Source organism: Capsicum annuum, chromosome 1 (genome assembly GCF_002878395.1).
Source record: "Capsicum annuum cultivar UCD-10X-F1 chromosome 1, UCD10Xv1.1, whole genome shotgun sequence".
NCBI classification, from domain to species: domain Eukaryota; kingdom Viridiplantae; phylum Streptophyta; class Magnoliopsida; order Solanales; family Solanaceae; genus Capsicum; species Capsicum annuum.
This window is the reverse complement of record NC_061111.1, coordinates 20,609,036-20,623,229: the sequence shown is the minus strand read 5'-3', so window position 1 is coordinate 20,623,229 and position 14,194 is coordinate 20,609,036. Positions and strand designations below refer to the sequence as shown.

Sequence of the window (14,194 nt, the reverse complement as noted above, 5' to 3'; positions counted from 1 at the left end):
AATTAAACGTTCACTAGAAAATTTACCAGGTCATGCCAATCACAATGAATTGGACAACTGACTGGGTCAGCTATATCCAAAAAAACATGAGGCGTAAATCCTAAAAGCATACATATGTTATGGGTGAAAACTGCAAATTACTCGCAAACACATATCATGCATCTATTAATTTGATATAAATCGACAAACTGTTAATACGATTCTGTATAGACTCACATATTGAAAGGATCAGATATAAATGATAGATCATATTCATTGTTACAACAACACATCACCATGAATACTAGAACAATTATGTTTATTGGATATAATAATAGATAATTATATATCATGGAATTCTGGTTAAACATAACGCTTCAAGTAGTCTTCAGCTGTGGTGTAGTTAACCTCAGGGTAGAGTTTAGATGCCTCTTCTTCATCTTCTCCAATTTCAAAATTTGCAAGGCAACCCTCATAGCAAACATTATAGTAATGACCTAGTCCAACTTGGTCTTCATACCCATATTCTATTTTCATGAAAAGAAAAAAAAAAAAAAAAAGACAGTTGCATTCATAAGATGAACATACAATGAAGGATTTTACTTAAAGTATACCCTCATAGTCTAAAAATAAGTTATAAATTATATCATCAGGTTAACTAAAAAGTGTTTACAAGTAAATTTTCATACAAAATGGAATTTGTAATCTTCATAAGATGATAAGTTACTTGTTATAACAAGTAAATGTGACAAATATACATTATTGATGTACATGAGTTAAAACTCTTTCACTTATATTACACGATCAATGTGTATTTTAACTCGTTGTAGCAGGTAGCCTGCCAATTTTTCATGTTATTAGTCTCACTTTTTAATGAATAATTATCGGTAATTATCGTTTATGTCACCTGACAGCATAAAAGTTCTTTTTCGCACAGTATATAAAAGTTTTAACTCGTAAAATTTTCATTGGTTGTCTTCTTTTGGACAATTGTTTGTGAATGATTCTCTTTTAATTTCTCTTGCAATTTATGACCTTTTAGACACACGGTCTAATAGCTCTTTTAAAAAAAACTTACAATCTTATATGTTAAACCATTATCTAAATTTTTTTAAGTTATTGCAAAGGTTAGACGACAGTCTATTGTTTTATAATATATGAATAGCATTAAACTTGAATCTAACATTAGGCAAGGGGTAATTTTTCAAGGGCTATATTTGCACAAGCATGAATAAGAGTGAGAATTAAGATTTTTACCTTTCATGGAAGCAAGAAAGTCTTCTTTGGAAAGTGTTGATTTTTGAAGCTCTTTACCAATGAGTTTTTCCCATATTTGAACAACCTCTTTTTGAGAAAGTATATTTTTAGGAGGTCTAAGGTGAAGTGTTTTATTCAATGTTGTTGGATCATCTATGGTCTTTATGGTGTATGTTGCTATATCATCTTCATCCACAAATATAGCTGCAGAAATTAACAACACACATATGAGTTACAAATATAGCAGAAAGTTTAATTTGTTTTCTAATTATTACTCTAAAAGATTATATATATTGAGATCAAAGTAGTTGAAGTTGTACAAATAAATACTGTTCAAGCTCCTTTGGTAGGGAGCGTTTCCCCCGAATGGGACCCTACGCGGCACAAATCCAGATTAGTCGGACGGACACCGGATGGAAAATAAAAAAAATATATTTATTGTTCAAGCTCTCAGGGACCTATTTAGTATGACATGATACCTATTTTAACCAATAAGTATGTCTTGAAATATACTTTACTTGTATAATATGAACTTTAAGACAATTTAGTTTGCTATTTAGAAATCTGCATAAGTAATAATTTAGCTTTAAAATTCTCTATTTACCCTTAATGAAATGATTTCCAGCCAAACAAATGCTTAAGAATTGTTTTAGGCCACAAATTTCAAAAGTCTTCCTTCTCCCATGTCAAATGGAGTCACACAAAATGAGACGGTCCCTTAATTCCTACATCATTAATACATACATGCATAACTCTTGCTATCAACCAAATTACCTCAGTGAATGATATTTCATACCTTTTTGGTTGGCATCTCCAAGGAAGACTACAGAGTCCCTTGCAGGAAGAAATTGAAAAAGTTGACAAAGACCAGCAAGGAAGTAACAAGCAAAGCAGTTAGCAACAACATATGTGAAGGGAATATTAGCTTCTCCAATGGCTTTTCTCACCACCATTTTATCATCAAATGTTATTCTTCCTGGTTCCAATGCATCTCCCATTCTTGCTGAATCTGATCCAAACTCTGAAGGCAAGAATCTCTGCACAATTACACACACACACACTCTTTTTTTTTTTTCAAACATGTTATATTTATCCCAAATGAAATTATCTTACACCATAAAATGCTACAATGGATCCCCAAAATTATATGCCACTGGCACCCAAGGTGTGGTCCAGGGGCGGACCCACGTGTAATTTTCGGGTGCTCCGGCACCCACTAAACTCAACATAGATTAGTGGGAACAAAGAATTTCTACGATTCCTGAAAAGCTTAGTGGGAATTCCTACGATTGACTACAGTTTGTTCCCACTAAACTGTAGTCAATCGTAGAAATTCTTTGTTTCCAATAATTTCGAGTTCGAATTCCTACAGCTACATATTATTTTTTTATAAATTTTTTTTTTTTTTTTTTGAGCACCCACACCCTTGAATTCCTGAGTCCGCCACTGGTGTGGTCTAGTGGTGGTCAATGTAAGATAACAGAGATTAAAAAAAAAACATTAGTAGGTGATTTCTTTCATGTGTTCTGAACACAAGGATTATAAAAATATATATGTGTGCGCACTTTCAATTGTACGTATAAAATTGCCATCAAGTATTGCATCTTTGGTCGATAACGTGCAATACATAATACTCATGTTACATTACTTAAAACATACACGGATATACAATCATTTTCATCTCACTTAGAATTTTTTCTTTTCCATCAACGAAGCTCCCAAAAAAATTGAATCAACAATATTATATCGATTTAAAAAAAAAAAAATTCAACTCACAATAAGCGAAACAAGAAAACATTGCGTCTTGTGTGACTTTTCTTTGTTTACTTGACATAATACTCACACACTTTCAACCTAATTTTTTTGTCGTAAGGAAATGCATTGAAACCTTTTCCACCACCCTTTATATATCATCACAAATAAACTTTTTACTAGTTAATTCAGGTGATAATTCACTTGGGTAAAAATTTATTTCCAAAAATAAATATTATGGAAAATTTCTCATTGCAAAAGCAAGAACCAATTCCAAATTGATATAATTATCTGGCATGTACGACAAGTCCATAATTCGGTCCAATGTGGTTTGACATTTAACTCAAATCTTCAATTTTCCACAAATGAATCCAATTCTAAAAATTGGACCTCACATTTCATTTTTCCATTTATAAACCTAACGTGTTTTAGTTTTTTTTTTAGTGGTTAGATCTAAATTTTAGAAAAGAGTCCCTGCAAAATACAATATATAAGTTTTTTGATTTTTACGAAAGCATACTGCTTTCCAACATTATGCCTTTATGAAAATGGCTTTTCAAATTTGCCGACACTCAAAAGGTGGAGTTTGATAGAAATACTTTTTTTTTTTTTTTTCAAAAAATATTTTAAATATTTTTGAAGCAAATTAATGTATATACAAAGGACAACGATCACAATCAAGTGTATTTTGATAAAGTGGGATTTAATGAGGGTAGAGTGTATGTGGTTCATACCTCTATCTCACACGTTAAGTAGAGAGATTGTTTCCAATAGACCATCATCTCAAGACAAAACCAATCTAGAAAATAACGTAATATATAAGAATAAAAAAGGGAGCATTAGCTGATCTGGTACATCAATACATGTTCCTATGCCCATTCCATGATCTTGTCTAACTTTGCTAACTCCCCCTCAATAAGTTAGTAACACAACAACAAATAATAATCATAACAAAACTAGCTACCACTAAACAACAAGAAGAAATTGTACGTATAGCTACTACTACTACTACACAATAACAAAAACAACACACACCTTCCTACTAATCTTCTACCCCAACTAATACGCATCCTCCACACTTTCCTATATACAAAGACATAGAAAACAAATTGCGTGTTATACAACAAGTACTGATCTCCCGTCTAAAAATTTTTTGAATAACTTTATAGCATAAAGTTTTTTTTATAGTGTCAATGCATATATAAGCATACCATCCTCGATCAACCAGAAACACCCAACATCATCAAAACTCCAGCAGTAAAAAATTAACTATAAGCATAGCATTACTACTACTAGTACAGAATAAAAAAAACAACTCTCGACTTTCTACTAATCTTCTACCCTAACTAATATGCGTCCTTCCCACCTTCCTATATACAAACACAGAGAAAACAAATTGTTATACAACAAGTACTGATTCACCATATTTTCAAGATCACAAATATCATTTTTAACTAAGGTAATATAATTTTTTTATACTGTGAATGCATGTATAAGTTAAACCCTGTATGTATAAAATAAAATCAAGTCCACTTCTTTTTCTTGAAACATAAAAAACAAACTTTCCATAAAAGATAGACAAGAGTTAAGTTCACCTTTATATTTCCAGCTTCTTTAATGGCTTCAACAAGTTTAAGTTGAAGCAATATTTGATGGCTACGACCATATACACCGGAGATGGCACATATAACGACGTCGACGAGCTTAACGGCATCGACGAGGCTCCGATGATCATTGAAAGAAGCATGAACAAGATGAGCTCCTTGCATTTTAAAGGAAATAAGCATTTGAATTTTATCAATATCTAGTGCTATTTCTGGACGTTGCAAGATATATGTATCATGACCATTTTCTAAACTTGCCTTCACTAATCTTTTCCCTAAGAATCCTGTTCCTCCCACAATCAACACTTTACTTTTTGTTGCCATAGTTTTTGGTATGGAGTATAGTTTTTTCTTTCCAATATCAACAAAGAAAAGAAGGCTGGATGGGTTATATATATAGATCTGAGAGAGTTAAGCACTAAGCTAATTCAATTATTTGAGTTACATTCTCAATTATTGGAAGTGTACTTTAGTTTCTTATATTAACCATCACCTAATGATTAGCGAAACATAACTCAAAACAAAAATAGTTTAAATGTGTTGTTGAAGTTTAACTCATTTATATATGAAGCTTGCTCTAAAACTTTAATATACAAGAAAAAATTTATCAGCAAATTATTTATTTAAAAAAAATGTAAGAGACTAAAAAATTATTAAACTCTCGAATCTAAATGTAATATTAGCAAAGGAAGGGAGCACTAAGCAGTTGGACCTACCCATGTGAAAATATGCTCAAACGCCCATTATGGGATAATTGAAAACTACACAATATAAATAATTTCATAGGGGATAATAATTGAAAAAAATATGACACCGAAGGTCCATATCTTATTTATATAATGAGCATTGAAAAATATGTGTAAAATTTTACATGGTCAAAATTATTTGATAGAATCGAAAACTAGTAACAGGAATCAAATTATTTAGACAATTAAAAATTTATTGACAGCTGCACAATAAATAATTTCATAGGGGATAATAATTGGAAAAAATATGACACTGAAGGTCCATGTCTTATCTATATAAATAATGAGCGTTTGAAAATATGTGAAAAACTTTTTCACATAGTAAGTCAAAATTATTTGATAGAATCGGAGCTTAGTAGTAGGAATCAAATTACTTTTTTTTGAAACAAACTTATTGACAACTACACAATAAATAATTTCATAGGGGATAATTTTTATGTTCATTAAGTCTCAAGATTCAAATTCTAACGAATATAAAAAACAAATTATAGTAATTTTTACACCTATCAAAGTATTATTGAATAGTGTTTGATAAAACGGTTAATATAGAGAAGTCTGTAACTTGTAAAGAGATAGTTTTTTGATAGATCATTAATTCATTTATAAGTTCTACAATGTTTAGCTTTTATAAGTTAGATAATGTTTAGCTAGTAAGATAATAAGTTAATTCATGTATAAATTAATACGACACTTGATTTATAATTTAAAAAGGGAAATATATATCAAAATGAAAATAATTTACCAAAGAAAAAAAAAATAACCAAGTTTTTGTTTACAATAAAATAGCTAGTAGGCTATTTTTTTTCCTTTTCCTTTCTTTTTGCAACAGTTGTTTTAAAAAAAGATGTTTTTTGGCTGCGTTTTTATTTCTTGAAAAAACTTTTTTGTTCAAACTTTTCAATATAATTTTTTTTCATGTATCAATATTGTATAAATGATATATAAATATGTCTATATGATGTACAAATAGTTATGTGGTGTATATATATATAATGTATCGATATTGTATGAATAATGTATAAATGAGTACCGATATTCCATGAATGGTGTATAAACATGTGTATATGATGTACGAATAGTTATGTAGTGTATATGTAATATATCGATATTGTATAAAGGTGTATAGACATTATATAAATAGTTATATTTAATGTATTAACATTGTATAAATAATGCATAAGCGTGTATCAATATTGTATAAATAGCATATGGACGTGTATCGATATTGTATAAATAGATATGTAAAATATTGATATTGTATGAATAGTGTATAATCGTGTACGATATTATATAAATAATTATGTAATGTACTGATATTTATTTGATTATCATGAGTTTCCATATTAATAACTAAAAGTATAAATAAAAAATAATAAAACAATATAAATATATTTATTTTTCCACAGAAAAAGTGAAACAATTAAAAAGAGCAACAAAACTAATTTAAACAATGAATTTTCTTTTTTTTTAACAATAGCGCAGCAAATATAAAAATTAATTAAAAAGATTTTATTTAAATGTAGGACCAAAATGGGCCAAATGGCCTAACACCGAGCAACAGTAAAGAAAATGGTAGGAAATGGCAACTTACCATTTTTATGGTGATATATTTAACCGAGTGGCTATTTTCAGTAAAAAATAATGGCTGAAAGGTTATTTTAAGTAAAAACAAAGATGTATTTTTTTGTGAAAAAATATAATTCAATGTACATTTTGTTGATGATGTTGTACTGATTAATGAGATTCGGCGAGATGTCAATGATAAGTTGGAAGTTTGGCGACAGATCCTGGAATCCAAAGGTTTAGGTTGAGCAGGAACAACACGGAGTATTTGGAATGTAAGTTTAGTAATTTATCGCATGAGGCTGATGTGGTGGTGAAGCTAGATTCTTACGCCATTCAGAAGAAGGAAAGTTCCAAGTATCTTGGGTCTATGATTCATGAAAATGACGATATTGATAAAGATGTCACGCACCGCATTGGTGCAGGGTGGTTGAAATGGAGGCTCGCTTCGGAGGTCTTGTGTGATAAGAAGGTGCCTCCTAAACTTAAAGGTAAGTTCTACATAGTGGCAGTCCAACCGGCTATGTTGTATGAGACAGAGTGTTGGCCAGTCAAGAACTCCCACATTCAGAAATTGAAGGTGGCGGAGATGAGGATATTGCGATGGATGTGTGGACTTACCAGGAGTGACAGGGTTAGAAATGAGATTTTTCGAAAGAAGGGGAGAGTAATCTTCGGTAGAGGACAAGATGCGGAAAGTGAGATTGCAATGTTTCGGACATGTGATGAGGATGGACACGAATGCTCTAGTTCGAAATTGTGAGAGGTTGTCTATGAATGATTTTAGGTGGGGTAGAGGTAGGAAGAAATATTGGGGAGAGGTAATTAAACATGATATGGAGCAGTTATAGCTTACGGAGGACATGACCTTGATAGGAAGGTGTAGTGGATGCGGATTAGGGTAGAGGATTAGTGGGTAGGAGTGTTTTTGATTGTATCTACACCTGAAGTTGCTGGTTAGTGGTGTTTCAATATTGTTTTCAATTTCGAGTAGATAGTTTATAATACTACTTTGTGGGTGTCTTGTTTTCATTATTATCTAGCAGTTTGTTATCCCATTTTATTGTGTACTTTTATATTTTCTGTTTGTTTGTTGGTTATATTATTATCTATCTTGAGCTTGGGGTCTACCAGAAACAACCTCTCTACTTCATCTGAGATAGTGGTATGGACTACGTACACATACCCTCCTCAGACCCACCTTATGAGAATACACTGAATATATTGTTATTGTTGTACATTTTGAATATTTTTTTCATTCTGTATGATTAATACATGTATAATATAAGATGAAGTAATTATCTGATACGGAGTAAAAGTGAAATAATTAATAATTGCATAACTAATATCCGCATAGTTATAAGTAATATCCTTATAACTAATCCCGACATAGCTAATATATTGGCAGAGCCACATGTACTCGAAGATTGTCAACTGATGTCCCTTCGTCGAAAATTACAAGGAATAACTTGGTAAAATCATTTTCTTATGTATATATATTACATATTGACACCCCTTTCTTCGTGAATTTATTTATATTTTTTTATACCCCTTAATTAGTGAATATTCCGACTTTATCATTAAATTAATACCCGTATAATTAATATTCAATTATTACGTAATTCGAACGAGCTACCAAACGACTCCCAGACAAACTGTACACCGTCATGAAAGACGAGTAGGTATCATCGTTTAGTTAGGTATTGCAACTTAATTGGGTGGGTTATTAAACTAACATGAAAGCTACTTTAGATCTAATTGGTTTTCATTTTGACTATCATATTTAGCTATTTGCTTAATTTCAAATAAAAATTGTTTAATTGCGTCCTGAAGTTAATAGATGCATTTTTGTCCATATAATATATACATTATATGATTGAAAATTCACAAATACTACAGTCTAAATTACTATTTCAGAAGGTTCTTTTTTTTTTTTTATCAAGATTAAGTCATAAGAATCATTTTTAATAAAATATATGGTTTTGTTGTATGATTAATGTTGAATTTTGGCAAAATGAAATGGAGGGACCTACCCATATGATAAAACGCCAAAATAATATTTATGAGCCACCACTTTGACCCCACATTACGAGTTTAGCACTTAGTATGAAAGATATTTATATTTAAATTGATTCTAAAATATAATTATTCATAAACAATTCTCAACACCTTTATAAAATAGTGATGAGTTAAATTACTCGTGTTGATATGAAAGTTAGCTCGATAAACTAATTTCATTCTTCTACTAGGATTTTAAACCTTTTCCTAAGTTGTAGAATCTATAAATATCTTTCAAGTTTTGAAATAGTAGCAAAATAATTACTAGTACTAGTATGAAAATTCTAATAAGCATTAAGATTAATATTAAGAATCACATTTTCCAAGGCAAAAGTATTCCAACGAAGAAGAATGGGTGTAACAAAATTTGCGTCACTATAACAAAAACGAATAGACATTAAGAAGAAAAAAATGGCTTAGTAATAAGTTGGTGTAGTATATAAGAAAGAAATGACTTGTGGAGAAATTAAAGATGTGCGTGTCACATCTGATGAGTGCGCTATTTTTCAATTTTCCTTTTTTAAAAATCATGATATCTGGAGCAGTTTTCACGCACCTCTGACTACCATAAATGAGATAATTACATTGACAAATAAAATATGGGAGCTTCATGTAACAAGTTATTTTTGGTTCCTACTACTTTTTAGAGTCAAATAACTAAGACATTATATTTCTAATCTTCCATTTGGAAATGGCTTAGCTTCCAGTGAATCTGAATTCATGACAATAAAGTCATAGCTACTTCTGGAGTTCAAATCGAAGCTAACGGAAGTTTCTTCAACCTTAATATTCATATTGTTGTTTTGTTCTTCCTTCATTAAGTATGTAGACGTTTGTTGATCGTCATTACTATCATCTTGTGTCCTTTTACCTGCAGCAGTTTCATCCCGGTTGACTCCGTGCATGTAATCCATTAAATTTGACAGAGCTGTATTGAAATCTGTAAGCTGAGCTTTGGTTTCATCTACAGCACGAGGAGAGGTCATATCGATAGACAGGCTCTTCTGAGCTTTATCCAATATTGCCTGCAAGTACTTGCCCTGAGCCTCTATTCTCATTTGTAGTTTCTGTTGAACCTTTAGAACAAACAATATTTAGGTCATTAACAAGAAAGTTAATGTTCCAAAACAAACAAGGTCTAATAAGTACGATACAAACTTGTGGTGTAAGACAAGTTTTGACTACCGCAGATGGTTTTTGTTCGTCAGGGACTAGGAATTCTTCTAGAGAAAAGGGATAATGTGTACCTCAAGCTGCTTCTGTAATCTTTTCTGGACTTCAAACTGACACCTCAGTTGCTCACTGATTGGAGCTTCTCTGTTCAAATATAAGAATCTATTAGCAAAGAACAAAACATGTTTCGATGTATGTACACTTCCCTAAAGTCCACTATAGGCATGGTTAAATCAAATACATGAAGCTTTAAATACTAGAGCTAGCAACTGCACTTAAACTTTATTTTAAAATTCAATGGACAAAATGCAGCTCAATTATAAACCTATAAACTACTGAAGTTCGAGGATTAGGGTAGTAGGTTAGTCTAAGTGTTGTTGTACTTCTAGTAGTATGACTTACGTGTCACGTAGGTTTTCCTTTTCTTCCCTTCACTTTTTTTCTTTGTTTTTTCTCTATAAATATGTTTTAATATCGATTGCTACACTTGTTATGCACATTTGTTATTCTGCTTTCCCTTCGCTCGTACTTCTTTGGTTTTTTGAGCCGAGGGTCTATCAGAAACAGCTTCTCTACTCCGGAAAGGTAATGGTAAGGTCTGTGTACATCCTACACTCCTCAAAACCCACGTCTGGGATTACCCTAGGCATGTTGTTGTGTTATTACTGAAGTTCGAGGACACTATAGCTCTCATTGAAAGCTTTAGAGGCAGATAATTAATTAAGATAGTCTCACAGAGAGATTAGACAACTGGAAAGACAGCATAAGTATAACCAAGAGTTGAATTTCCTGGCACCTACCCTTGCATACCATTCATGCTTGATGAAGTGATACTCGGTCCTGAGGAATGCAAACTGAATTGTCCGAAGGACTCCGCTGCTACAGAGAAAAACATAAAGAGCATTAAAAGATTGACTAAATAAAAACAAGTGATCATTCAAAACTCTAGTTATCTACGGGAGAAACATAACAAGGTTTGCGATATTTCGAGGTCTGATAGACCATTTATATGTTAAATATAGCACTTAACACAATGATCAAGCATTAGAATACAAAGGTAAGAAAGGAGCTTTTTGTCCACTTTGCTTTCGGATAAGCTTCAACTGAGTTTACAAAATCATCCAGAACTTACCAATATTCTCTCTGTTTTGTTCTGCTGCATTTTGTTTCTTTGCCTGCTGTCCAAGTCTATACTTCTGCAGCACAAAAAAGGGAACAAAACCGCCTAATGAGTTTTCGATTGGGGAAAAAACGTTGATGATTAGAGATGCAGAAGCGTGACTCTACCTGCAAATGACTCTTGAGATGATAGAGTGTCAAGCCCTTCAATCCCATTAACCTTAGTACTGACTTGGGAGTTGCTTCTGCAGATTCAAGGCCTCTTATCAAACATTGCAGACTCTAAAATAGAAACCACAAATCCACCACATTGTTTAATACATTAACACAAGCGAGAAAGTAAACCACAAATCCCCGTCCCTGTGAAACTTAAGGGAAGAACGTAATCTAGCATCCGCTCTTATCTTAATTGTACGTAGATATCCAACTACTAATTCTATGATCCATTGAAGACAGACAAAGCCAGTCATAGTTAGTTTATACATCACGAGGGATCATTTAAGATGTAACATACTTGGAATAAATTACACAAGGAGGTAACAGAGGACCTAATCAGCCATGACACTATAATGATCAACTTATTTAAAATACATGACCACATCGATATTGATTATAGAGGTTAATAAAAATGGAAGCTATTTATGGAAAAAGTTTGGAAAGTTTGCAGAACAATATAAGTACACCCACTTCATTAGGACATTGGCAGCTCACACAAGATTTTGGTTTCAAATTATGATACAATTTTGGGGCACCTTTCTACTTTTTCCCTCCATCTTTTTTTACTTAAAAGGAAATAAATAGCTTCAAAAGGCAAGCAGCCAATTTATCTCCAAGTAAGCTTGATCAATCAACCAACAAAAGTATCAAAAAAGAAGTAAGAATCCCCAAGAAATGGAAGGACATATGCATGATAAATCAATATATGCCAAATAAAACTTATAATGACACTAACACAATGTAAAAGTCTATCACCCATTTGGCCATTTATCCACTTTATATTAGTAATAATCACAAAATTTAGAAGCAACAACAACAATTACTTTACATTAATCCTAAACCAGTTGGGGTCGGCATATGAATCCTCATTATCCAATTTTCTCTATTACTTATCTCATCAGTGTTCTTTGGGCCAGTTTGTGTGTAACTTGACTAATTCGACAGGTAGATAACTCAGTCCAGTTACAACTAGGCCACATCATTGGTTAGCTATTACTGATATCACTATACTCCCTCACTTGGCACAGAGTTTAAGAAAAAATCTACTTTAAAACCTATGGTCTTTAAACATCCTCCTGAACCAAAAAAAAAAAAAAAAAAAGGTAAAAAGTCATTCTTTTTAAATGGAATTATAAGTAAAGCAAGACAAACAAAGTGAATATAAGAAACAGAAAACAAAATGTAAGAAAAAGAGGAACTGACTATCAGGTCCACCAAGCTTAGTGACAGCATCAACAAAACGATCATGTAAATCAGCAGTCCACCTTAATCTTGGCTTTGGGTCCCTTGTCATCACCACTCCATTTTCATAACCATCTCCACCACCATTATACATCCTATCCATCACACCTCCAAATTCCTCAAAACTCCTCCAATAATCACAACAAAACTCTATCTTTAAACACCCCAAAGGCTTCAAAAATGTATAGAAAAAAGAACCAAGAAAGTTTATCAAGTAGAAAAATGACTAGTTTCAAGAATTCCCAAGTGAAAAAGGAAGCAAATGATCAACAAAAATTGAATCTTTTTTTTATTTTTTTATTTTTTTTTTTTTGGTGATAAAGAGTCGAATGGACTTCAATAGAGGTAAATTTTTGCTTTACATAATAATCCGTACATGCAGAGGTGATTAAAAAAATAATACAGGGGAAAAGGGAATCAATTTTGATAAAATAAAAAGAACACGGAGAGGAAAGATCGGCGTGGAATCTGAAGAAACATATGATATGACCGCCGAAAATTTATTCTTTCTTATAATAAGTTGATATTTTAATTTAGATATTGAGTTTAATAAAGTACTCCTTTTATTCCTTTTTACTGTTACATTTGAAAAATTATTTGTATAATAAGTAATTGATGGTAAGAATATAATATGAAAAAAATAATTATTTTTTAGTACATTAAAAATAATGAATAAATTTAAGTATCTATCTTTATGACAAAGAACAAATAAAAATAAATAGAGAGGTATTGATTTTTCCAATTTAAACTTGCGATGAGTTTACCAAAGTGAAGATAATTTTGAATTTTCTCGTGCTATATATGTTACTTAAAAATTTAAAATTAAAGAATTAATGAGAAAGAAACGCTGCAATTTTTTGAAATGGATAAGAAAAGTATGACACAGAGTGTTTGAAATTAAAGAGTAATAGAATTATTGTTGCGGAATTAAAAGATTAGAAGCTCGAGCCATTTTGTATTTTGTATTATAAAAATATCAAGTATTTTGTATTATAAAAATATCAAGTAAAGTTGCCTATAATACATCTTTGCGGCCAACGCATAACAATAAATTAATACTCTCTTCATCCAATAATGTTTGTTCAATTTAAAAATTAATGCATACTTAATATTTTGCTACCAATATTCCTCTTGCTAAACACTCCATTCGTTCCATTTATGTGAATAATTTTTTTTTAATTCGTCTCAAAAAGAATGTCATTTTATTATAGCTATTCCCTCCGTTTCGTTTTAGTTGGTCCTTTTTCTAAAGAAAATTTATTTCAATTTACTTATTCAAGTTATAAAATCAAGACTATTTTACATATATTCTTCTTATTCTATCCTTGATAGTATTAAATATAACCACACTTTCTAAAATTTTTTAAAATAACATTTTTATATTTTCAATACTACCTTTATGAGACTATTTTTTTTCTTCTTTTCAAGAGTACTATTACTATTCCTATAAGAAGATATCACACGCACACCACTTCTTTTCAATAC

At 31.3% G+C, this 14,194-nt stretch overlaps 2 protein-coding genes across 3 annotated transcripts; both read right to left on the bottom strand.

Moving 5' to 3' along the window:
* Positions 1–219: 219 nt before the first annotated feature.
* On the bottom strand, positions 220–5,098 carry LOC107869653 (bifunctional pinoresinol-lariciresinol reductase). The gene is made up of 4 exons (XM_016716154.2): positions 4,584–5,098; positions 2,033–2,273; positions 1,237–1,440; positions 220–506 (listed from the first exon to the last, which is right to left on the bottom strand). Exons 1-4 carry the CDS (start codon positions 4,914–4,916, stop codon positions 343–345), a joined length of 942 nt encoding a protein of 313 aa, XP_016571640.1. The 5' UTR covers positions 4,917–5,098; the 3' UTR covers positions 220–342.
* Positions 5,099–9,522: 4,424 nt separating this feature from the next.
* LOC107869665 (myb family transcription factor PHL11) lies at positions 9,523–13,226 on the bottom strand. Of its 2 annotated transcripts, none has more exons than XM_016716158.2 (6): positions 12,671–13,226; positions 11,420–11,496; positions 11,265–11,328; positions 10,933–11,011; positions 10,207–10,276; positions 9,523–10,035 (listed from the first exon to the last, which is right to left on the bottom strand). In XM_016716158.2, the coding sequence occupies exons 1-6, from the start codon at positions 12,810–12,812 to the stop codon at positions 9,625–9,627; spliced, it is 843 nt and encodes a 280-aa protein (XP_016571644.2). In that variant the 5' UTR covers positions 12,813–13,226; the 3' UTR covers positions 9,523–9,624. The 2 variants fall into 2 exon arrangements, with proteins under 2 accessions (XP_016571644.2, XP_016571647.2); XM_016716161.2 differs by having other exon boundaries at positions 10,933–11,008; positions 12,671–13,194.
* Positions 13,227–14,194: the final 968 nt, after the last annotated feature.

Excerpts from the sequence above, each read along its gene's own strand:
- LOC107869653 (XM_016716154.2), bottom strand. The coding sequence starts at position 4,916 with ATGGCAACAAAAAGTAAAGTGTTGATTGTGGGAGGAACAGGATTCTTA. Across the intron at positions 2,274-4,583 it reads AAGAAGCTGGAAATATAAAG|AGATTCTTGCCTTCAGAGTT; the intron begins GTGAACTTAACT and ends GTAATTGTGCAG. Across the intron at positions 507-1,236 it reads CTTTCTTGCTTCCATGAAAG|AATATGGGTATGAAGACCAA; the intron begins GTAAAAATCTTA and ends TCATGAAAATAG.
- LOC107869665 (XM_016716158.2), bottom strand. The coding sequence starts at position 12,812 with ATGGATAGGATGTATAATGGTGGTGGAGATGGTTATGAAAATGGAGTG. Across the intron at positions 11,497-12,670 it reads TAAGCTTGGTGGACCTGATA|AAGCAACTCCCAAGTCAGTA; the intron begins GTCAGTTCCTCT and ends TTGAATCTGCAG. Across the intron at positions 10,277-10,932 it reads AGCATGAATGGTATGCAAGG|AGAAGCTCCAATCAGTGAGC; the intron begins GTAGGTGCCAGG and ends ATATTTGAACAG.